The 26,127-nt window shown below is 40.9% G+C and overlaps 1 protein-coding gene across 1 annotated transcript in view; it reads left to right on the top strand.

Moving 5' to 3' along the window:
• SLC25A46 (solute carrier family 25 member 46) overlaps positions 1-26,127 on the top strand; it is a 101,297-nt gene that overhangs the window by 44,356 nt on the left and 30,814 nt on the right. Inside the window, exons 3-5 of the mRNA XM_033929132.1 lie at positions 283-340; positions 9,155-9,232; positions 19,367-19,467. Coding sequence (XP_033785023.1) covers positions 283-340; positions 9,155-9,232; positions 19,367-19,467 — 237 coding nt within the window. The remainder of the gene's footprint in view (positions 1-282; positions 341-9,154; positions 9,233-19,366; positions 19,468-26,127) is intronic.

Genomic DNA, 26,127 nt, shown 5'->3' with positions numbered 1-26,127 from the left:
TTGCAGTGAGCTGTGATTTTACCATGGCAGTTGATTAAAGCTTCCTGGTGATAATTTTTTGCAGAAAGCTCATATTAAAAGCCATGTGGTCAATTACTTTAACAAGTAGGTTTCTGCAATGACCCCTCTTTTTTTTAATCTGTCTGAGAATTCATCAAACTGTTTGCATAAATTTTGTTCCTTTCATGTATCTTAAATTATATTGATATCATTATGTATTGAAAACATTTTGTTTAAAATATTGCTTAATTTTAACACTCTTTTTACTTTTCTGTTTAAAAGTCTTTTTACAGAAAATGTCTTGGCTCATCCTTGTATTGTTCTCCGTCGCCAGTGTCAGGTAAAGTCTGTAATTTGGGGGTTTCTGTGTCTGAAATGCAGTAAAAAGAAATATTTTCCATATACTTTCAAAGACTGAACAATGTTCATCTTCAAGGTAAATAAATAAATAAATGGGGTAGATACCTTTTGAAATATCAATTGACTGGACCCATGTCAATCTGTCTTCAGACCTGGGTATACAACAGAGACAGTTTTTGTATCCCTGCAGGACAGTCTCGACAGAAACTATGACAGAAGGTCTGCATTGATACTAGTGCTGCTGGATATCTCAGTAGCCTTGTACACTGTGACCATGCTTGCATCGCTGGCAGAAATAGGTATTAGTAGCACAATATTTGCATGGTTCAAATCCTGTGTGTCGGATGATAAGGCTAATATAATCTATCTAGTCTGCAGAGTAAGGTGGCTAGAGTTATAGCTGTTACGTTGTGGAAGTTATACCCCTCCATACCTTTGTTTAAAGTTGTACTTGCCACACCTTGCAGGTTATATTTTCTTTGCCATTTCAAGTGATAAAGCCTTTAAGTTTTGTTTTAATTCCATGCTTTCCTAAGTAGGGATCTTCTGTGTCTATCTCATGCCTTTATGAATTCTTCCACTATTTCTGTCCCCACCAACTCCACAAGGAGGGCATTCCAAGCGTCCAATACCCTTTCTGTAAAAAGTATTCCTTTTGTTTTTAAAACTTTTTTATTTATATCATTATAATATAAGTATCCAAGAAACATTCTTGTTACAGAAAAAGACAAGATAAAGAAGAAGTAATCTAATTACAATTTATAAGACAAAAAAAGTAAAACATTTAAATCATCTCCATCTTCCAATCCACAATATGGGAGAGGGAACCAAGATAATATACAAGGACATTTTCTATTAAAGGAAACTACTGAGAGAGCACGCCAAACCTAAATTTAGCTATGGAGTAGAAGTAGATATTCCCTCAGGAGGATGAGAATTAATCACAGGCTTCTTGGAGTTCAAACAGTTAACCAAATGTTCAGGATCAAAAAAAAATATTTAACAGAATTAAACTTATTCACACATTTATAAGGATAATTCAATCAGCATTGCTGATTTAATCGCTGATGAATCAGATTCTATAACATGTGTTATGTGTCGCAAACCATACGATTCATCCAAATTATTTGCTCCCTCTGTTGGTTGAAGAATATCTTTCTTAGTGAATTGGAGAACAAAATAAATCCTAGAGATTGATGGATAAGAATTTTCAGGAATCTTCAGTACATCACCCACATATTTTTATAAATTAATAAGTGAAGCTTCTGCTGGAGCCCCAAATTATATAATACTAAACATATCTTTAATAATAATAATAATAATTTATTCTTATATACCGCCATTTCAAAAAAGATCTAAGCGGTTCACAACAAACTGGGCAAGTACATAAAATACAGATGAAATACAACAGATTGGAATAAGAGAAACTTAACAATAATGAGTGGAATGCATTTACAATATAATGCGGATAAAATACATTAAAAAATAAAGAGAAAGCTGATAAAATACCAGCTTAACAGGCAAAAGAAATGCATATAATAACGAATAAAATATCAGCTGAATCTAAACTAATTAACACTTTAAAAAATAATGCATTAAAAAAAACTAACCTAACCGAGTGAACACCAGTGCCCCTGCCCCCTTTTCAGTTGCACCTTAAAAAATTTGTATGTACATCTTTATAGAATAGCACTTATCAAGATGCATGCGCAAATCCAAATTGTTGCCAATTTAACACCAATAAATAGCACTCAATTATTGGTGCTTATTTGTTCATTATTCAAGTTGCACGTGCAATTTTGGGCACCTTATATAGAATCTTGGGTATAAGAGTAAAAGGGATAGGGAGGAGAAATGAATCCAACTAAAATACAGCCAACTAAAATACAGAAGGCAGGTAGAATATGATAAAGATCACAAAATTCATCAGTGATGAATAATCGTGGATGCAGTTCTTATGGATGCATTTGGATAGGCCTGTTTAATGAGTCTTCTATTGCAATAGTCATATCATTCTTGAACATGTGGATTGTGTATCTCTGATTGTGAAAACTGGTGTAGAGAGCCTCATTTACATTTTCCTGCTCTACTTCCTATCACTGGGCTGTACTTTAATCACTCAGTTTTACTTTCTACATGTGAGATGGTAGGAGCCTTTTTACTTGTATTTGTTTTTCTTTAGTTTTGTTTTTTTGTGAGACTTTTCACTTCTGCAGAGGCTCTCGGTCTCGGGACATCTCTGGCTGCTAGAGAACACAGACTTTGAGGGCAGGGTACGTGGTTGACCAGCCTACATCGAGAGTCTAAAAGTTCAGGGACTGTTCCCTTGGGAGTAAGACGTACTCCAAGTTTTGTCCGCGGAGAGTTTGAGTGCAGACGGAGTGACCCCACGGCGGTTTTTCACCAGGATCGAATGCTGACTGTGTTTTCTCCCCTGTTTTCATGCAAGGAGGCAATGCATGCAAATCCATCTCATACATATTCATTCTGGATATCCTGAAAACCTGACCTGGCTCCTGCTCTCGGGGACCGGAATTGCCTACCCCTGGTTTAGGGGTTTGAGCAAGGTCTCTGCATATGCTGTTTCTGCCCATAGAATTCACTGGATCAGACAATGGGTGGGGATTCCTCCTCCAAGGCTACTCTGAGCAAATTGCTTTTTACAGTTTAATTGCTCTTTGGTAAAGGTCTTGACAATCTGATGACCAGCATGCAGGATCGTAAACCAAAGTCTTTACCAGACAGCAGGCTTGTGTCTCTTCTTAGTTTCTTCATTCGGATCCTTTTTCCTTTCTTTAAAGGATGCTTTTATGGCTAATAGCCTCTTTCACTTCACCTTTTAACCAAGCCAACTCTCATTTCCTCTTCTTTCCACTTTGCTGATCTGTGGAATACATCTGGTGGGCTTCCGTGATGATATTTTTAAGTAACATCTACACCTGGTTTACAGTCTTAACCTTTGCAACTGATCCTTTTAGCTTCTTTTTAACCATTTTCCTCATTTTATCATAGTTGCCCTTTCGAACATTAAATGCCTCTACAGTAGATTTCTTTTGCAATGTCACTCCCAATATCAGGTGAAATTTGATCATGTTATGATCACTGTTTCCCAGTGGACCCAACACAGTTAACTCCTGTACTATGTCTTGCATTCCACTAAGGATCAAAACTAAAATAGCACCCCCTTTTGTTGGTTCCCAAACCAGTTACTCCAAGAAGCAGTCATTTATAACATCTAGGAATTTTACCTCACTAGCACTCCCCGATGCAACATTTAACCCAGTCAATGTCCTAATCTCTGAAAACATTTTTTTCATTTTGTCCCAGGGGATGGTAATATACTACTACCTTTATATTCCTTCCCTTACACATGGAATTTCTATTCATATGGATTCCACACTGCTATCTATGTTGTTCAGAATGTTTATTTGATTTGATTCAATTCCCTGTTTAACATATAGCATAACCCCCTCCAATTTGATCTAATCTATCCTTGCGATATAATTTGTACCCAGATAATATAGTATCCCATTGATTGTCCTCCTTTCACCAGGTCTCCGAGATGCCTATTATATCTATCTCATCATTCAGTGCTATATACTTTAACTCTCCTATTTTATTTTTTCGGCTTCTAGCATTTATATACAGACACTTCATTTTGGGGGGGGGGGGGTTCCTTTTAATTACAGGCTGCTGAGAAGATGGGGAAAATTTGTGTCTCTTACTTTGCCTACCTCTTAAACCCTCCTGGCTTTCTTTCACCATTATTGGAACCTCTCTAGTGGGACTCCCTAAATAACCTGTTTCAATAGTATCCTTCAAGGATACCTCACATTGAACCATCTGCTCCCAGTCGACTATTGGCTTTTCCCCGCATCTCAGTTTAAATGCTGCTCTATCTCCTTTTTATACATTAGCGCCAGCTGCCTGGTTTCATCCCGGTTAAGGTGGAGTCCATCCTTTCGGAACAAGATCCCCCTTTCCCAGAAGGTTGCTCAGTTCTTAAAAATATCTAAATCTCTAATTCCTGCACCATTGTCTCAACCACGCATTGAAACTGCCTCTTTGGTCCTGCGCATGGAACTGGGAGCATTTCTGAAAATGCTACCCTGGAGGATCTGGATTTCAGCATTCTACCCAAGAGCCTAAATTTGGCTTCCAGAACCTCCCTCCCACATTTTCCTATGTCATTGGTACCTACGCATACCAAGACATCTGGCTCCTCCCCAGCACTATCTAAAATTCTATATATGTGACACGTGAGGTCCGTCAACTTCGCACCAGGCAGGCAAGTGACCAGGCAGTCTTCACGCCCACCAACCACCCAGCTATCTACATGCATAATGATTGAATCACCAACTACAGCAGCTGTCCTAGTCCTTACCTTCTGGTCAGAAGCCCTTGGAGACACATCCTCGGTGTGAGAGGATATTGCATTGCATTCTCTAGTGGGCAGGTCCTAGCTACAGAATTATTTCCTACTTCACCAGGGTGATGCTCTTCTAGGAGACCTCTCTCCTCCAAGGCAGCACAGGGGCTACCAGACTGAAGGTGGGACTTCTCTAGAACATTCCTCTATGTACTTCTCTATCTCCCTAAGCTCCTCCAAGTTTGCTACTGTAGCCTAAAGGGAACGTATTTTTTCTCTGAGAGCTAGGAGCTCTTTCCAATGAGCACACACAAATAGCTTCTCGCTAACCGGGAGAAAATCATACATGTGACTCTTAGTGCAAAAGACTGAATAGCAACCATCTTGCTGTTGGACTATTTTCTGCATCTTGTTATTGAGCTGCCAGAAACTATCTCTAGCAGAAGGTTCAAACTTACAAAACTATAGAACTATAAAAGGCTATTATTCTATGGAGACTAGCTGAGTAAGGTTTGCTCTTTTAAGATCTAAACTGTCTATAGAAGGGAACCTACAATTGAGCTTTTCTCCCCAAACCTTTCAAACCTGCTCTGTTCAGCCCCTCCCCCTTCTTTTACTGCCGTTGTTCTGCTGTTCTGGCCTGCTCCTGACCCTCCCACCGCCGACAAACCTCCGGGCTCCAGCCGCTAGGCAACACTTTAAACACGCTGCGTCGCGGCCTTCTACTGTCGATTTCCTCTCCCGCATCTGTCTCCAATTATGTCATCATAGACGCGGCAGAGGAAATCGGCAGTAGAAGGGCGCGAAGCAGCGTGTTTATAGTGCTGCCTACGCCACTGGAGCCGGGAGGTTTGTGGAGGGTCAACGGGCAGAGCGGGGCTGCTCTCCACCATTCGGTTGCTGCCACTGCCCCACAGGGTCATGAGTGTGTTGTAGTCGCGCATGCGCACTTCTTCAGGCCACGGACATACGGAACACGCAAATGGAAGTGCGCATGCGCGGCTTAGGGTTTTATTATAGAGATGATTTTGAAATCCTTGCTTTCTTTTCTGATTGCGCATAGTATTTAGTTTGGATTCCTGCTGGCAGAGGGTCCTGAAAGGCATTTCACCCTGTAATATTTTAAAAGCAGCTTTATCCATACCATTTATCCCAGTGTTGTTCTGCCTCAGTTCTCTTCAACAACAGCACAACAAATCACTATCACCTTAGGCACTGAACTGCACAGTATCAAGGGATCATATTGTCACTTTTTTTAAAATATATATTTACCTCAAGCCTCTAACTGAGTTGCCTAATGAAATCAAAATTCTGTATCTATGCTGATGTACAACTAATTGTGGAACAGTCTTCCAGAAGAAGTGGTGGAGACAGAGACTGTGTCTGAATTCAAGAAGGCGTGTGATAGGCATGTGGGATCTCTCAGAGAGTGAAAGAGATAATGGATTGTAGACTAGATAGGTCTTTTGGCCTTTATCTGCCATCATGTTTCTATAAAGCCAGATCTAACAGCATCTCAAAAATAAGTAATAAATAACTTAAGTAAACAAATAAAATCTGTGGGTTTCTACACAAGCGAACAGGTTTCTGATGTCCAAATCCCATTTGAGAAGTTTTGAACTCCCTCTAAAATTACAGGTCAGGAGTCTTGGGCATCTGCTAGGCTTACTCTCTTAACTTTGATCCTGCAGATTCAGGTAGTTTTTAAATAGTGCTATCATCAGTTACTATGAGAGCTCTCTCCATGTATCAAGATGAGGCTGATCACAATAGTCCATGAGATACAGCAGTGACATCACAACTTTTCTGCTGTAATGCCCTGTATATTGGTTAGACTATAGAGAGTTTGCAAATTTGAAAGTCTAACTTCAAATGTAAGACCTCAGACAAAACAGGCCAGAGTACCTAAATAATAAGTTAGCCCTCTACACACCTTTGAGGCCTCTAAGGTCCTCAAGAGCACCCCTAATTGTACCATGGGATGTGAAACTCACTTGTGAGCCTTCTCAGGAGTAACCCCTATACTCTGTAACTCGGCCCAAAGGGGCTACATGTAACTCAAGGCTACTTCTAATTCAGGAAGTGGGTAAAAGTTTTATCTTTTCTCCCATTCCTTAAATGGCAGTAGCAACTAACTGCCCACTTACTCCTCATCTGTCCTAGCTTTCTGTATTCCCTATAACTGAGACAAATAATATTAATGAATGATTCAGCGTTGGTATATATTGAAGAGAACTTTGGTTTCGTACTCTTGCAATTTTTTTTTGAGTTTTATGCTTATGTGTAGCATGAAGGGGTTTTTAGTTTGATTTTATGATGATTATATCTTGTTAGATTATAAATGTTATAATTAATATGTACAGTGTATTGTTTAATGAAGTATTATGTATGTTTTGTACGGAAACCACTTAGGTTTAAGCAGTATATAAATTTAAAAAAATTCCACATAATCTTATTCAACTCTCATAATTTGCATTCAGTCTAGCCACCCACTTATTTATCTCCATGCCTTTGCCTTTGCTTCTTTAAGATGTTTCATTGTATTTTGCTGACATTATGAACACTATAGTTGTTCTTATGAATTTCCTATTAAGGTGTTTCATGTGTACTGTGCTGACATTTGAACATATTTGTATGAGAGTTCTACTGTACTGTTTAATATATATTTCCGGGACTGTCATATTAGGCAAATGAAAACCTAGTAATAACATTTATCTCCAACACTACCTCATTGATTTATCAGTGTTTAACTCTGACGTTTGGTCACTTAATAGCATAATAGTAAATACAACATACTGTATGTTGTTTATCATGCTCTATGCCTGTTGTACACCAACTTGGGTGAATCTCCTTCATTAAGGCTGTTAATCCAAATCAGAAATATATAACAAAATTGTATTCAATTCTGTGCTGTCAGCAGAAAACAAGAAGATTTTTTTTATTTCAGTAGTGCTGATTAGTTTGTACAGAACTAGGGCTGTGCCAAATATTCATATTCCATTTGGCCCCAGATTCATTATTTATATTCGGCCAAGTAGGGATTTAAATTCGAATACATATAATCCAGGGCTCTACTGTGCTAAGTCCTACTGAAATAAACACTTGCGGCCTCTTTTACAAAGCCGCACTAGTGGCCCCGAAGCCCATCGAGATTTAAAGGGCTTCGGGGCTCTTGCTGCGCGGCGTTGTAAAAGAGGCCGTTGATCTCTGATTTCACCTTGCTTCTTTTATTATTTGTTATGTTAAACTCAATGTCCATTATTTGTATTCAGTATTCACATTTGGCCGAATAGTAAAATGTTATTCAATACAGCTCTTGCATAAGTCAACAAAAATATTTTTAAAAAGAATCCAGCTGTTGAGCTAAAGGTAGTATTAAATACTTTTTGATTGTTTGGGGTGCTTATTGGGAAATTGTAACTTCTATGTCAAGCTGTATAGGCTAAAAATAGAATTCAGGGTAAACTATAAACTGTTATTAACATATCTTTGTATTCATGGGATGGCACCAAAATACTTGATTGATTGCATTTCCTTATTCCCGTGAAGATGTAGCCTCATTTTGAATACTATTCCTTAGGAAGTCTGTGGGATATTGAACTTTAGCTCAGAACCAGATACTGCAATCACCTTTCTTTTACTCTTTTAGGGGTTTTTTGGGAGGGGGATCCCCCCTTTTTAGATAATCCAGGGGCCACAAGAGTCCAGGCCCCTGGAGTGTTAGAGACCTCTTGGTCACCTTCTATACTGATCTCATGAGTGGGGGGGATTTGCTTTGTTGGGGCTTGTGTTTTCTTAAACAGTTGTGACTTGTCTATCTGTATATTCTGGATTCTGTTGGTTCTATTTTTATGTCTTCACTATTAATAAAACAGATTTGAACATAAATATGTCTTTCATTCTTGTTCATTTACCAAAGCATTTCAGCTTATCAAATTTATATAATTATTGGATTTAAAAAATGGAAGTATAGAAAAGTTCTGTTTTTGAGACTTCAATTTATCTTTTACATGTTTTGTTTTGGGTACAGGAATACTGCTTAATGATTAGATGCCAGATCGTGTGCTGGATCTAGTCTCTAAATGACTGGTGGAAACACTTCACACACCCCCCTTTACTAAACCGCGAAAACGGTTATTAGTGTAGGGAGCTGAGCTGAATGTTCAGCGCTGCTTCCGATGCTCATAGGAACTCTATGAGTGTCGGGAGCAGCGCAGAGAATTCAGCGCGGATCCCTGCACTAATAACCACTACCGCAGTTTAGTAAAAGCAAGGGTTTGTTAATTATGTAAAAGTAGTTCTATAGCCTCTTCTCAATTGCACTTATAGTGAAATGACTATAGTAACTGCATGCTTTTTAAAAAAACAAACTGCTTAATAGAATTACAAACTGTCTTTAAATACATATTTTTGTTCTTTCAACAGGTTAATTATCATGCTAAAAATTACCATCTCACACCATTTACTATCATTAATGTTATGTACAGCTTCAGTAAAGCCCAGGTATGTATTTGTAGCCATCTACTACTGGTTTTTGTAACACAATTTAGAATGTTTTGGTGCAGTAAACTTCACATATCTGTATAAGATTCTCCCCAAGCTGTAATATATTAAAAGGCAACTGCTTTTTCTGTTGCATGGACATAAAGAGTCTGTACTCTAGATGAATTATCTCTGCTTCTGTACTGTTGTTGCCTCTGAAGCCTGATTGTGAGGGGTGAAGAATGTTGTGGGTTTAAGTATTCGGTGAGAAGTTTTGCTATGAGGCCTTTCATTAGTTTGACGTATTGAGGATATAGGTCTGTAATTGGATGGCTGATCTGTTGCTCCCTTTGGGCCTTTCAGAATAGAGGTTATGATGATTTTGACGAATTCTTGTGGAAATTGACTCTCTGTGAGCATGTAACTAATCCATCGCATGAGGTGGATGCGGAATCTAGTGCTGGTGGCTTTTAACAGGTATGGGGGACAGTGGTTGAGATCGCAGGCTGCATGACACTATTTTTTGTAGAGTTTGTTTAGGTCGTGCCATTGTGTGTCTGGGAAATCTGACCAGTTTCTGTCTTCTGTGTAGGCCTTGTTTTCTTTAGGTGGTATCGAGATTTCGTCGAGATGGTTTGGGGTCCCGGTGAAGGTATTTCTGACTGTTGATATTTTGTTTCTGAAGAATTCAGCCAATTGATTGGCTGTGGGGGGCGAGGCGGTTTTGGTGGCCAGGTAGGGTTTGGTGTCTGTGAGTTCCTTTAGTAGTTTGAAAAGTTTTTTGGTGTCTTGGATTTCTATGCCTATCTGATTGGTGTAGTCTGCCTTTCTTTTTTTCTTTTAGCTTTTGTTTGTATTGTTTGTTCAGTGTTCTCCAGGTTGTTTTTGTGTGTTCTCAGTTGTTTTTTCTCCATTCTCTTTCAAGATGTCTGCATTGTCGTTTGAGTTGCAGTAGTTCGTTGTCAAACCATTTATTTGAGTGTCTACAGATTCTGGTCTTTTTCTGCAATTGTGTCATGTCTTCGAGGATGGATGTGCTTAGGGTGCACCAGTGGTTAATGAAGTCCTTGGGGTTTACATCTTGTATCATGGTGTCTACTTTGTTCCAGAATTTAGGAGTCTCCTGCAGACTATATGCGGATGATATTAAATTGTGTTTTTTTCAATTGGGGAATCGCTGATACAGTCGATTGGGAGGCTGGAAATGATGATCTTTGAGGTAAAAAAATAAATGTATAGAAATAAGTTGATGCTGAGTGTTTCAAAGACAAAAGTGATATTTCTGTCAAGGAATGTAGTTATGAATATTCCCGAGTCAGTGCAAATCTTAGGAACAACCATCCATTTTTCATCTGAGGTCAGATATTTAGGAGTGATATTGGACTCCTGTTTGTCATTTCAGTCTCATATACATGCAATGGTAAAGATTTATTTTAAATTGAGATTGAGTAATCTCAAATCTTACTTGTCTGGGGCCAATTTTAAATATGTTCTCCAAACAGTTGTTTTGTCCAGTTTGGATTATTGCAATTTGGTATTGTAAGGGGTTTCCATGACCGCAATCCATGCGTTACAGGTAACTCAAAACTCGATATTTAAAATTTTGTTCAAGATTGGGAAATTTTAACTTCTATGTCAAGCTGTATTGGCTAAAAATAGTATTCATGGGATGGCACCAAAATACTTGATTGATCACATTTCCTTATATACACTATCTCAAAGTTTACGTTCAGTTCATTCTGGGGATTTGAATGTCCCCACTCTAAGGCAAGAGAGGTTACATACAACCAGAGTGGGGGTCATTTTCTTGTGCTTGTCCTGATACTTGGAATAGTATTCCACTTTACATTAAACAGCAGAATGATTTGAATATTTTTAAGAAGCTCCTGAAACAACATATTTTTTTTGTGAAATGAAATAAGGGTGTTGAGCACTTATTTTATTTGTTGGAGCTGAATGATGTGTCAGAAGAGATTTTCTTTTATTTATGGATGTTTGTAATGATTATTGTGTGTGTTTTTGTAACCCACCTTGTTAAAGGTGCGCTATAAATAAATAAACTATAAAGTATCAGAGGCTTGAGCTTTTGTTGTGGGGTCCCTGTGAGCTTTAGGGATCCAGCTGCATTTTTTTTGCTCCCCCTGTCGTGGTATGAGAATCCGTGGGGATTGAGGTCAGTTGGTACTGGTCCGACTGGCAGCTGAAGATCTCCCAGTTTTTGATCCCTTCTGGAATGAACTGAAGCAGAAAGTCTTCTCCCTTCAGTCAGGATGCAGGAAAGCTGACACAGGCAGGCACCAGCACAGCACAGTGAGTACAGCCCATTATTCCCTATGGGGAAATCAGGGGGCTGCTGAAAATTTGATTTTAAGGGTTTCTGGGGCCAGAGCTAGTGTCCTGTACCTCCAAAACCCCTTTCCCTGAACTTTTTAAACTTCAGGGGCGCCCCCACAATCCATTTTTGATGCAAATTCACTGACAGTGGCCACATTGGATTTTAAACTATCTTTTTTTCTTTAGCCTCCATCTGCCTCAAAACCCCTTGATTTAGCTCAAAATCAACTGGGATGGGCTCCTCAGATTATTCTTCCCCCATTATCATGCCAGTTTTGTGCTAGATGGTCATGGAGCATCTGTGAATTTCATGTTGGGACGCGTGAGGGAGGGACATGAGCCTCAGGCATAGCCTCCTCTGAGTCCCCTAGGGCTGGGGAAGCTCAGGGGGTCCGGGTGGCAGGGAATAAATCTCTCCCGGACACCCTGAGCAATGAATAAACGAAATGCAAGTGTATGGAAGTGGGCAGAGCCCAAGAGAAGCTAATCTGAGGTCATGCAAGGGTTTATGGGGCCCTCCTGTTCAGGGGTTTACCCTGGCCTTTGTTAATCTCTTATAGAAAGCCTATTTGACAGGTCTGGGGTGCTCTGTTCTGCCTGTGGGTGTGCTGGCTTTGAATTGGGAAGAGAGACTTCCCCACCTCTAATGAATCAGACACCGAGCCTGAGTGACCAGGTGGACCAGGACTTGGAATATTGGATTGGACTCCAAGACTTTACTATCCCAGAGTATAGTTTCTTGCCTGGGGCACTCTGGTTCCCTTGCAGGGACTGGCAGCCAGGAGTCGATAGTCCCGCTTGACCAGGGAGATGATCCCTTTGTGCGGCAACTTTTTAAGCCGACTACTGTGCCTCATGTTATTACAGATGCGCTCATAGAATTGAAGCTGGATCCGCATCAGCCATCGACCTCACAATGCAGTCATGAGTGGCACAGATACTCAAGACTACATTTTTCCCACGCACCCGGACAACACCTTAATAGTCACTTAGCAATGTGAGTCTCCGGCAAGTTCCCTAAGGGTAGCCAAGATTAAGTCCAAACTTTACCCTGTGGTTCCGGAATTTCAGCAACTGTTAGCCAACCGAAGGTAGATTTCATGGTGGCTCAAGTAATGAAGCATACCTCCTTTCCTAGCAATGGAGGCATGATGCTAAAAAATGTTCAGGACCACAAGGTAGATATGGTTCTTAGGAGGCAATTTGAAGTGCTAGCTTTGGGGATCAAAATTACAACAGCAGCCTTTTTTGTAGCATGTGCCTTCCATACGAGATTGGGTCGGATTCCTGTGGCAGAGGACATATGCCCCCAGCTGGTGTTAAAGGAGGTAATTATGTTGTCTGTTCTCTGTGACATTGGAGCCTTGAGCAAGGTGTCGGCGTATGCTAATTCCGCCCACAGCGTCATTCCCTCCAAATGCAGCATCCCTGGATGGTGGAAGTGAGGAGCAGTTTGCGTTGGTGGCTCCAAGTAGACTCCTTATCAAGGGTCTTTCCTCTCCAAATCTCCTTATGGGTGATCCTTACAATTGGTGCCAGCCTGTAAAGCTGGGGGCCCCATTGTAGTGGGTATCCAGTGCAGGGCCGATAGTGTCTCCATCAGTGAAAATGGTCCATAAATCATCTGGAATTGCAAGCCATTTGGCTAACATTAAGGGCATTGGGAAAAAGATCAGGAAAATAAGGCAATCAGAATATTCACAGACAATGCTACCACGGTAGCTTATGTGAACAGACAATGAGGCACCAAGAGTGCTCTGTTAGGTCTGGAGGCTCAAATGATGTTCAGATGGGCAGAAGTTCATCTTCAGGTGTTCTCCGCAGCCCATGTAGCAGGAATGGAAAACCTGCAGGCCGACTGTCTCAGTTGGCAAACTCTAGACCCATGAGAATGGTCACTGTCTCGAAGAACATTCAACCTCATTGGACGTGTTGGTTCAACAATGGCTAAAGGAAGGGCTGCTTATGTGCTTCCATCGTGACCCGTAGTGGGTCGGGTCAGTCGCAGAATTGTGACTCATCCGAGACTTGTGATCTTAGTAGCCCCAGATTGACCTTGCCAGCCTTGGTATGCGGATCTAGTACGACTCTCAACAGGACAGATGCATCAAGCTATTGGTTCATACAGGACTACTCAGTCAGGGTCCTGGCAGTGACATCTCTCAAGGTACTGGTAGCAGGCCACTCATGCTTCCAAGCTCGAGTGGGAAAGGTTTCGCTAGCATCTTGTCAAGATGTGGCTAGATTTTTGTAAGGGTGCTCAGATTGTAGCCTCCGTTATACCAGTCTTTTCAGACATGGAATCATAACATTGTTCTGAAGGGACTTTGCAAGCCTCCATGAGATCTCTTCTGGATCTCATGGTAAAGACTGTTTCTGGTGGCAATAATCTCAGCGAGAAGGGTCTCAGAATTGCAGGCACTCTTATGCAGAGAACCATACCTCAGGATTACAGAGGCAGGAATTGTCCTACGCACAGTACCTTCCTTTCTACTGAAGGTTGTTTCAGCCTTTCACATCAACCAAGAAGTCAGTCTATTCAACTTTCAGGCTATGGGTTCGGTCAAGCAACATATAAAGTATTGCAGATGCTGAACATACGGGGCGTTTTACTCCACTATTTGGAACAGATCAATGACTTTCGCGCCCCCTTTCCTTCCCTCCTACCTCTTTAACGTTTGTGGTGCGAGCAGCAACCCAAACCTGCTGCTCGTACCAGCATCGACTCTTCCTCTGACATCAGTTCCTGGAGTTGTGCCTAGGAAGCGACATCAGAGGAAGAGCCAATGCTGGCATGAGCAGTAGGTTGAGGTTGCTGCTTACACTGCAAATGTAAAATAGGTATGTGCTTGGCAGGAGGGGGTAGAGAAGGAGCGGATGGGGGTGGGAGGATAGGGAAAGACCGCCACCACCACGGGCGCCTCTCACCCTTGCTATGCCACTGGGCAGACAACTTGTAAGCCTTCAGAAAAAGCCAACAGACGTGTATCCTCTGCACTGAATAGTAATGCATGAGTTTCAGGAGAAACAACTAATACATCATAATAAATGAACCTCTTGAAAGTGCAGAGGTAGAGCCTGAAAAAGTAAAGAATCTGACAACAGAAAGCAAGACTGGAAGAAGGGAATGAAATGAGGCTAAAAAAGAGAATACAATTTTGGAAAGAACAGAAAAGAAGAAACTAGAAGACATACCTCAAAGAGATCGTTTTTAGAATTTATTACATAAGAAAAATGCATTTAACATGTTTAAGTTTTAGGAACTTGTAGAGAATGGGACTGGGACAGAGCCTGCAGAGACGGGGTGGGGGCGAGGACAAATTTTATCCCCGTGTCATTCTCTAGCCTAGGGGTGGGCAACTCCAGTCCTCGAGGGTCGGAATCCAATCGGGTTTTCATGATTTCCACAATGAATATGCATAAGATCTATTTGCATGCACTGCTTTCATTGCATATTAAATAGACTGTTCCAACAGCATCTATAAAATGTTAGTATGGTATCAATATGTAAAAACTGGCAACTGAACTCGATAATTAAAAAAAAAAACCAACAAACTTCAGAAGCTGCTTTTAATTTTGCATGAAGTACCGTTAAATGACATCATTTGTTGTCACATCAAAAGGCAGCAAGACACAAAGAGTTTTGTCTGCTGATCAGGCTCCTACTATCTGCAACATCCTTTCATCAGATGCTCAGCATCTTACTGTTACTACAACAGATTAATTGTTGCTGGCATCGACAAGCATTTCCAATACTTATTTTCCTATTCATCTGCTACACAGTGTGCATTCTCTTTTACGCCCACCTCTGAAAGACAATCTCAGTTATCTTCCTAGATAACGCAGGCCAACAAAAAAAAATTTTCTTGGTGCCTTGGATTTTTTGATCTGTTGGCTGGGAGTTTCTAAGACAGAAAGAATGGAAGTAATATAGCTGCACTGGCTTTTCCCCATCCTGAATAAGGTCCGAAATGTGTTGATGGGGTGTAGTGTAGCAGCGATATGAACTAAACTAAGCTAAGTAGCTAATTTGGATTTGGTTATGGACTATCAATGAAGTAGAGAACAATAAGGAAAAATAATGAATAATACGAAAATGAGTGAATGGAAATGAAATAACGTGCAGGAAGAGATTTTACTCTTATTTAATTAAATTATTGATAGAAGATTAGATTACCAATGAGGAATATAGGTTTAAAAGAGATATAAAAGACAAAAAACAAAAATTTAATATGAACACGTTGGGTGAGCCGGTGAAGAGTGATTCCACATGGCACTGCATCAGGCTGGTGGAATCTGAGACTCCCCATATGTGGTTTAAAAAGATTTTTTTGTGGCATGATATAGTTAATTAAGATATATATTTGCCCAGCCGTCTCCTGCATCGAAGAGGTGAGCGTGTGAGCCCCGTTCCAGCCCTGCGCTAAAAACTGCTATCGCAGTTTAGTAAAAGGGGAGGAGGTATATTTGTCTATTTTTGTATAATTGTTACTGAGGTGACATTGCATATTTTAAAGTCATCTGCTTTGACCTCTGATAAAAACCCTGAATACAAATAATAATTAACATTTTCTCTGCAAACAGTGTGCTGTGTGTTTTTTTAAATTTTATTGTTGGTAGATCATTTTGACTTGGTCATTTTAAAAGTAACTTGCAAGCCAAAAAAGTGTGGGCACCCCTGATCTGTAGTGTCGAAGGTGACACTAATGTCAAGCAGGACCAGTAAGGCATCGTTTCGACCAGCTGATATTTCAGTTGTTTTCTATTTGTGATTTATAAACAGCAGTTATACAGAATATTGTTCCTTTTTATACTTTATTAAAAAGATTTAAATATAAAATCATAAATGTTCAAGGCTTGTGTAGAGGATGGAGATAAATTTTGTCTCCACAGTAATAAAATCTTAAGTTGCTGCTACAGGTTATTGCAATTACCTGTTTAGATATAAAGAGAAAAATTTCATAACAGGTGGTTATATAAAATTAATCCCATCCCCTCTGAAAAAGCATATTTTATAAATGGAGCATAGAATAGACTCTCAGAACTGTCTGTGACAGTGTGCACATTCTTTCCCGTGGTTCAAAATGATCTACCAACAATAAAATTTAGAACAGGTTACTTCTTTAAAAATATTGGGAGTTTTGATCGACGATAAGTTTTCTTACCATGAGCATATAAACAATATAGTTAGATCTTGTTTCTACAAACTTCGTTTGATTCGATCACTAACTAAATTCTTAGAACCAGAAGCAATCAACATTCTCATTCATTCCCTCATTATGACTAAACTAGACTATTGCAATTCTCTTCTCATTAATATAACTCTAAAAGAAAAAAGAAGGCTGCAGCTCATACAAAACACCGCCGTGAAACTAATTCACAAAGCAAAAAAATACGACCACGTTACTCCGCTGTTAGTTAAATCCCATTGGCTTCCTATAAGCCATCGATTCACCTTTAAATTGTTGCTTTTGGTGTTCAAAGCTTTAAATTACAATGAACCCCAATTCATTAACAGATGGCTTATTCCTTATAGTACGACACGCTCACTTCGTTCTTCCTCAACTAATCTTCTTACAGTTCCATCTATTAAAATGATAGGAACCAGAAGACAGGATATGTTCTCAGTTAATGCCCCTCAATCATGGAATCTTTTACCCCAACACATCAGAGAACTAAAAGACCTAACTCAGTTTAAAAAAATGCTAAAAACTTTTCTTTTCAAAGATGCGTATGGTTATTATGAGTAGTAAAAATTGACAATCTTATATACATTTTCGGTTTTTTTTCTTTTTTAAAAAAAAACAGCCACCTCTTACCCACCTTTTGTTTTTCCCTTTTATGTTTCTTCTTCTCTTCTATCAAAATTGTAACTATTTCCCTATTTAGCCTCACATGTCTTGTATGTTTTACCCTCACATTATTGTGAATTTAGGTTTTTGATTAGTTTATAAAGTATGTTTCTTGTCTATACAACATATTTGTTTTTATGTCATTTTTAACATTGTACTTGTTTCATTTATTAATACATGTTATTTTTATTGTACATCGCCTAGCAAATTATATAGGCGATTCATCAAGACTTAATAAACTTGAAACTTCATAGTCAGTCGCGCGCGAGACACCAGCACGCCGACAATCGAGCGCTGACAATTCGGCGCAAGAAAGAAGTGCGCCGCGGGAAAACTACGTTTTAAAGAGCTCCAAAGCGGGGTGTGAGTGGGGACCCCCCCCAACTTTAATGTATAGTGGTCGCGCTGCTGTTGGGGGGAGGTTTGGGGGGTTGGAATCCTCCATTATAGAGAAAACTGAACTTTTTCTGATTTTTTTCGGGAAAAGTTCTGTTTTCTCTATAATGGGGGGGGGTTGCACTCCCCCCTCCCCAACGGCAGCATGAACACTATGCAGTAAAGTGGGGAGGTTCCCCCCACGCCCCCCGTCGGAGCGCTTTAAAACTAAGTCTGCCCAGTACTGGCCTTAGTTAAATATTTAATATTATTTTCTGATTCTAGATCCTCTGTGTTCATCCCATGCTTCTTCAAACTCAGTCACCGTTTTCCTCTCCACCACCTCTCTCGGGAGCGCATTCCAGGCATCCACCACCCTCTCCGTAAAGTAGAATTACAGTATTTTGCTTTTTTCCTCTTCTGCTCTGAAGTTTCAACATCTCTCAAGACACACTAGTAGAAACAAATGATAAGAACTTAAGAATTGACAGACTGAAGGTCCATCAAGCCCAGCATCCTGTTTCCAACAGTGGCCAACTCAACAGATCCACAGGACCTGTAGGGATCCATTTGGAATTCCTTTTCAAAACAGGTGGATCTAGTGTAGGCGTTTCTTATTTGGAAAAAAAAAAGTGGCTGATCTGAAATTTTCTTTTAAATTTATATGTCTATTCTAGTTTAAAGGGGTCATATATGGAAGAGGGGACAAAGGAGAGGACATTTGTGTAGATGCCAGCTCATTGGATGACAAATTGATGATAGCTATTTCTTCTACCATTGTCTGTTGGTGGAGGGATCCCTCCTGTATGTATCTCCTCTGTACACCCTCTCCCCCGACCTCTGTAATGTTTTGGAATCCCCTGATTGTAATTCTGGAAAAGATTCCTGTGCTTGAGGAACTAAGAAGATATTAATTCTCAGAGAAGGGGGGAATAAATTTGAGTTTGGACAATATTAAGTTTAAAGAGGTTCTGGTGCAAGATTCAGGAAGAAATAGAGATGTTTTGAAATAATCTAGTTTCATCACTTGTAGCTTTTCCTTTACTTTTCCAAATGATTATTTCCTGTTATCCCTCAACCAGTTGTAATGAAAATATGCAAAATATGCTGATAGTTGCCACAATGTGATTTTCACCATTACAATTTTTGGAACATGTTGTAGTAGAGCAATGGTTTTCAACCCTGTCCTGGAGGACCACCAGCCAGGTTTTCAGGATAGTCCTAATGAATATGCATGGGGCAGATTTGCATGCCTGTCACCTCATTATATGCAAATATCTCTCATGCGTATTCATTAGGGTTATTCCAAAAACCCAACTGGCTGGTGGTTCTCCAGGACAGGGTTGGGATTGGGAACCACTGTAGTAGAGAATTAGAATTTCCTATGCATTTTATAAAGAACATGGGTACTGTGGATATTAAATGACTTTGTTTCCTATGTTTTTATAGTTTGAGGATTTTTGTTTTTCACTATTAGTTATAGTAGTAGGTTATTGACCATATTTGAATTGCATATGTACTGAAGTACATCATATATTTTATTACATTAAGTGTATACAAATATTAATCTATTTTGGGATCTTTAAAATTGCAGGGTCCAAGAGCTCTTTGGAAAGGAATGGGAAGCACATTCATAGTTCAGGGAATAACACTTGGGGCTGAAGGAATCATCAGTGAATTTACACCTTTGCCACGGTATTTTATTTTAGTCAATATGCATACTGTGTATTTGAAAACTTTAGTAAAGTAGTATTTAGTGCAAATGTTATACTGCAAAAGTGTAATTTAGGTATCATCTGTTCAGTTCACAAAGTATCAATACAAAATGCATAAAACTCAGGCATACAATAAATATACATTAATAACAGCATGAACTTAGCTTATCCACTGAAAACTGTGTAAAACTTATTTTGTCTTTCTGCATTTAGGCCTTCTGATGTCCATATGTTGCCCCCCAATGAGATATGTAATTGTTCCCGCTTCTGTGTTACAAAATTTCATTTGTCTGTTTTATGAGTTTTCTCCATACTAGCTTTGAGCTGCTTTGTCTGTAGTCTGCTACCTTTTGGAACATTTATCAGGTTCTCGTCTTTTGCTTTAGGTTTACCTCTTATCAAACCCTGACACAGGAATAATTAATCTATTTTATGCTTATGACGTAAAATTGTATTCCTGCTTTATATTTGCTTTTGCCAAATTGCTGGTCTTAGAATATTTTTTTCATGCTTTGCAAATTTGTTACATTTTTTCCCACAAATGCCAGGATGTTCTTGTTCAATCCTTGCACTCACTCTCATTTCTCAGCAAGTATATTCCTGTTTGCTGATGCAGTTGATATTTTTGTAGTGTGTGATGAGATGATGTATTCCTTTTAGGTCTTATACTTAGTGGGTTTTCTTAATGTGACAGGTTAATTTGTTTCTAATGCACTGGTACAGCTGGCAGCATTCAACCTATCGCATTACATCTCACAAATCATATTGCCAACATTATAATCACTGATAATTTTTACTTAAGCAATTGCAATGTTGATAATAGTAGTATTTCAAAGCAGAAATCAGTGAGTCAATCGAGATGGTTCCAAATAAAATCTTTATTGAAGGAAAGAAGAGGTACAATTCTGTAGAGAACAATTCTACGTTGCAAGCAATTCAGTATACAGGATTTGACCACCTTCAGAAATCTTTGCCACACAGATGGTGACTTTAATAATTGGATGATATCTCCTGCGGATCCAATGCTGAGTGCATAAATATGAAGGCAGTAATGCTATAATACTATTATACATGTTTTTTAAAAAAACATGAGAACTGCATCACTGGAGTTTTCATGTTGGAGTTCTTTCCATATACCAGTTCTTCTCATGTTTTTTAAAAAAACATGTATAAGAGTATTATAAAAGTTCTGTTTAATTAAACAATTCATAATCCTTGTAGGCAGGTACACTAAAAACAATTTCCAGTACAAAAGAGACACAAGTCTTGATAAGTGGATTTCTTCCCTTCACCCATGAAGATTGCAGGAGGCACCATCTGCATTTTTCAACTCCGCCTCCTTGTATCACTGGGCAGTGCCTCAGTTCCTCAGTTTCTCCTTCTACAAGTCAGTTGAGACGGTATCTTTTCATCTGCTCTGCATATGATTTATTATTTTGGGGGTTTTATCCAACTTTTGAGACTTTCTTGTGCTAGAAAGGTTCCTAGGATCTCTGGAATAGCTCTGCCTGGGAGAAGATACAGTCTATGGATCAGAGGACTTGTAGCTGGGGGGAGGAGGGGAGGTCATGCGGAAACCTTTCACAGGGCACCTACCTAGCCGGACTGCACTAATTCTTAGGATAACTTGGGACATGTTCCCCTGGGAGCTGGGCTTGCCCCTGATTTTTCAGGTGATTGAGCACAGGCTGAGTGGCCCCGTGTTGGTCCAGAAGACTGTAGCAGGTGCCATCTGTGTGGTCCCTCCCCCCAATGACATGTGAGAAACTAGTGGGGTCAAGAGTTTCAGGCTCTTAGAGCCTGTATAAAAGGGCAGCCCAAAGAGACAAGCGGCTGAAGAATCCTGTATGCCTCTGAGGCAGAAATCTTTTCCGTTGTCCAGCTGCAGTGTGAGCTGATGCAGGCAAAACACCAAGCATTTCTGTGAGTACAGTTCTATTACTGTCTATGGAAGACTTTGGGATGGTTAAAGAACTGAACTCTTGAGGTCATCTGTACCCGGTCCAATCCCTGGAGTAACTGGGGATATTTGTCAACATGACGGAAGGCCATGTTCTAGAAGCATGCAAACTGAAGCTAAGATGACAGATTTAGGGAATCCTGGCAATGTCAGCTCCCACGGCTTGGCATGGCATAAGAACATAAGAATTGCCGCTGCTGGGTCAGACCAGTAGTTCATCATGCCCAGCAGTCTGCTCACGCGGTGGCCCCTAGGTCAAAGACCAGTGCCCTAACCGAGACCAGCCCTACCTGTGTACAGTACATTCTGGTTCAGCAGGAACTTGTCTAACTTTGTCTTGAATCCCTGGAGGGTGTTTTCCCCTAAAACAGCTTCGGGAAGAGTGTTCCAATTTTCCACCACTCTCTGGTTGAAGAAGAACTTCCTTACGTTTGTAAGTAATCCATCCCCTTTTAACTTTAGAGAGTGTCCTCTCGTTCTCTCTACCTTGGAGAGGGTGAACAACCTGTCCTTATCTACTAAGTTTATTCCCTTCATTATCTTGAATGTTTTGATCATGTCCCCTCTGTCTCCTCTTTTCAAGGGAGAAGAGGCCCAGTTTCTCTAATCTCTCACTGTACGGCAACTCCTCCAGCCCCTTAACCATTTTAGTCGCTCTTCTCTGGACCCTCTCAAGTAGTACCGTGTCCTTCTTCATGTATGGCGACCAGTGCTGGATGCAGTATTCCAGGTGAAGGCATACCATTGCCCAGTACAGCGGCATGATAACCTTCTCCGATCTATTCATAATCTCCTTTTCGCCGCCGCCACACATTGTGCGGGTGGCTTCATCGACTTGTCAACCATTACTTCCAAATCTCTTTCCTAGGGGTGTTTCTCCAAGTACTGCACTGTAGTCGTGTATAAGATTTTTATTACCGACATGCATCACCTTACACTTATCCACATTAAACCTCATTTGCCATGTCACGGCCCATTTCTCGAGCGTGTTTGTCACGTTGCAGGTCTTCGCAATCCTCCTGCATCTGCAGTACTCTGAATAACTTCGTATCATCTGCAAATTTAATCACCTCACTCGTCGTACCAATTTCCAGGTCATTGATAAAATGTTGAAGAGCACGGGTCTAAGCCTGTGGCACTCAACTCGTGACACTTTTCCAGTCCGAGTATTGTCCATTCACCCCCCACTTTCTGATTCCTACCCGCCAGCCAGTTTTAAATCCATGTGAGTATTTCACCCTTGATTCCATGGCTCACAATTTTTCGAAGTAGTCATTCATGCGGGACCTTGTCGAACACCTTCTGGAAATCTAAATATACAAGGTCGACAGGATAACCCTTGTGTATCTGCCTGTTTACTCCCTTGAAGAAGTGCAGCAAGTTCGTAAAGCAAGATCTTCCTTTGCTGAAGCAGTGCTGGCTGGTCCTCATCAGATCATGTCCGTCAAGGTGATCAATGATGCGGTCCTTTATCAGCGCCTCTCCCATCATTCCGGGTACCGAGGTCAGACTCGCAGTTGCATGGTAACCTCTACAGACGTGGTGCCTTGGGTGAAAGCTCACCAGCATTCTCTTTAGAGTCCATTACTGTTCAGCTGGTCTCTACAAATAGAGTCACTCCAGATGCTGTTGCCCTGGATGGCGGAATCACGTCAGTCTGCGTTGGTTGCGGAGACGCTATCCAAGGGCTTACCTCTCTGCACTCCTCTTGGGTAATACTAGTGATGGATGCTACTCTGTATGGCTGGGGAGGTCATTGCGAGAGTTTCCCATTTCAGGGCCACTGGTTACCCTCTCAGAGAAGCTGGTCTATCAATAGATTGGAACTGAGAGCCATTCGGCTAGCACTGTGGGCCTTCAAAAAGTCCCTGGAAGGCAAAGCTGTCTGGGTTTCTCAGACAAAGCCACAGAGGTGGAATACATCAACAGATAAGGAGGTACCAAGAGTGTGCCATTAAATCTAGAGGCCCATTTGTGGTTCCATTGGGCAAAAGCTCATTTAGAAGCTATTTTGCAGTGCATGTAGCAGGAGTAAACAATGTGCAAGCCAACTTTATTAGTCACCAGCCCCTGGATCCGAGAGGATGATATTTTTCCAAGAGTGGTGTTTTCAACAAAATTATAAAGTGCTGGGGAAGGCTGACGAGCGACCTAATGATGTCGGCGCACAACAAGAAAGTCTCTTGGTACTTCAGCTGGAAATTTGAACCGAGAAGCACTAGCATGGACACCTTAGTCCAGCCTTGGCCAACAGGAACTCTTGTATGTGTTTCCCCTGTGGCGTTTAGTAGGTTGGCTCATTTGGAAAATAGCAACTCATCACAGGTTGGTGATTCAGGTAGTGCCGGATTAACCATGTCATTCATGTTACGTGGCAGATCTAGTGCAGCTACAAAGGGACAGATGTCTCAGGCTGCCACCACTTCCAATGCATCTGTCACAGGGACCAATTGCCCTGGAGGTTCGGGAATGCTTTGGTCTTATGGCATGGCTCTTGAGCGCATAGCCTTAGCACAGAAAGAAAACTGTGGCGATAGTAAGGGGAAGAATGAGATGCTTCTTGAAGTTCCCTCCATGAATATGGTTATACTTTCAGGTTCTCGCCATGCCATGTTGACCGTGCAGGGTCTGATATTACGGAATGGCCTGCCTAGTGAAATAAAAAAAAGGCATTGAGTGTTTTACAGTTCAGGGAAAAAAAACTATGTTATTTGAGCAAGTGTTTTCTTAAATGAAACAGTATGTTTATTGAGTGACTGTGTTAATTTTACTATGTATGCTTTACTGTGACCCTGCAGAATTGTTGGATGCAACGGACTATAAATCTTTAAATAAATGTTAGCAATGTGATGGGGATAGGAATTGACTGGGAATGGTGAAGAAATGTAGCAATATGATAGGAATGGGGTGGGCATGGAGGGGAGATGGGGAGATGTCAAATGTGACTAGGACAAGAGGTCGTGGACTGAAACTGAGGGGGGATAAGCCCAGTACAAATGCCAGGAAGTTCAGCTTCACACAGCGGGTGGTGGACACCTGGAACGCTCTCCCGGTGGAGATTGCTGCGGAACCCACCATTCTAGGATTTAAGGGCAAGTTAGATGCACATCTCCTCAGAAGGCAAATAGAGGGATACCGGTGACTAAGTTTTCGCCAGGTCGCACCTGGCTAGGCCTCCGCGTGAGCAGATCACCGAACTTGATGGACCCAGGGTCTGATCCGGTGATGGCAGTTCTTATTTTAATATTCAGAGAGAGTCATAACTACTCTGCTATGATCCTAGAAGCGACTGTTGGGGCCTATGTTAAGTACTAGTAGATTATTCAGCACTGGTGTGATCAGAAGGTGATGCCATATACGGCTCCCATAGCCATAATTTTGTCGTTCATTCAGGATGGACTTGAAAAGGGCCTGGCAGTTGGTTCTCTCACAGTGCAGGTGGTGAGCCTCTTGTGCTTTAGAGCTCAAGTGAAGAAAGAGTCCTTAGCATCCCATCCTGACATAGCCAGATTCCGAGAGGAAGAGTTGCGGCTACATCCTCCTGTAAAACAACCATTCCCTACGTGGAATCTTAACATTGTTTTATGGGCCATCTGTAAGACCCTGTATGAACCCTTGCAGAATGTCACTGATGGATCTTACGGTCAAGATGGTTTTCCTAGTGGCTATCACCTTGGCGAGAAGGGTATCGGAGCTTCAGGATCTATCATGCAGGAAGCTTTTCCTTAGATTTATGAAGACTGGTGTCTCTTTACACCCTGTGCCTTCCTTTCTACCAAAAGTGGTCTCGGCCTTTCATGTAGATCAGAAAGTCTGGCTCCTGGTGTTACATAAGAACATAAGAAGTTGCCTCCGCTGGGGCAGACTAGAGGTCCATCCTGGCCAGCGGTCCGCTCCCGCGGCGGCCCATCAGGCCCACTGCCTGAATAGTGGTCTCTGACTAATTTTGTAATTTACCTTTAATCCTGTCCCTATAACCTTACCTTAAAGAAAAAGGACAAAGTTTTATCATTAATGGACGTGAGGAGAATTCTTCTCCATTATCTCAAAGTGTAGCAACCTCTTGGGCAGTCAGGCTGTTTCTCCTGATGAAATCTGTAGAGTAGCTACTTGGGCTACTCTTCACACTTTTACAAAGTTCTACAGAGTGGATGGGGAGACTTGAGAGGATGCCGCCTTTGGGTCCTCAGATCTGTGAGCAGGCTCATCTGTCCCTGCCCTTCTTACCTCAATAATCTGGATTCTGTTAGGATACACAGGAGTCTGTACTACCCTCCCTGTGTGGATTTGTTGTGATTCACCTGATTTTTGCCTTGGACATTGCCGAAAGTGGCATTAAGTGTCATAAAATGCTTCTGGGGCCTCTTCTATGCTATCTAAAGATTTTGAAAAGATATGTTACAGGAGCTAAGGGTTTTCCTTTCTCTTTCCTCTTGAGAGGGTCCTATAGCCCCTGCTTATTACACTTAGCAAATTGTCTCTTAGTTACTCGTGTGCAGGATTTATTGTTCACTGTTTACTTGTTAATTGATTAATCATTGTTCTGTTTCCTAAGTTTCAGAGCAGAATATGTTTGTTGCTGGAGGAGTTCCCCATGCCTCTCCTTCTCTTTTCTTCTGTTTCAATAGAGTTCAACTGCTTTGGTACCAACTGGGGAGGGTGTCATTCTCCACTGCAGAA

Source organism: Geotrypetes seraphini, chromosome 1, assembly GCF_902459505.1.
Source record: "Geotrypetes seraphini chromosome 1, aGeoSer1.1, whole genome shotgun sequence".
Classification (NCBI taxonomy): Eukaryota; Metazoa; Chordata; class Amphibia; order Gymnophiona; family Dermophiidae; genus Geotrypetes; species Geotrypetes seraphini.
The sequence above is the reverse complement of the archived record's forward strand: the minus strand, read 5'-3'. Positions and strand labels throughout refer to the sequence as shown.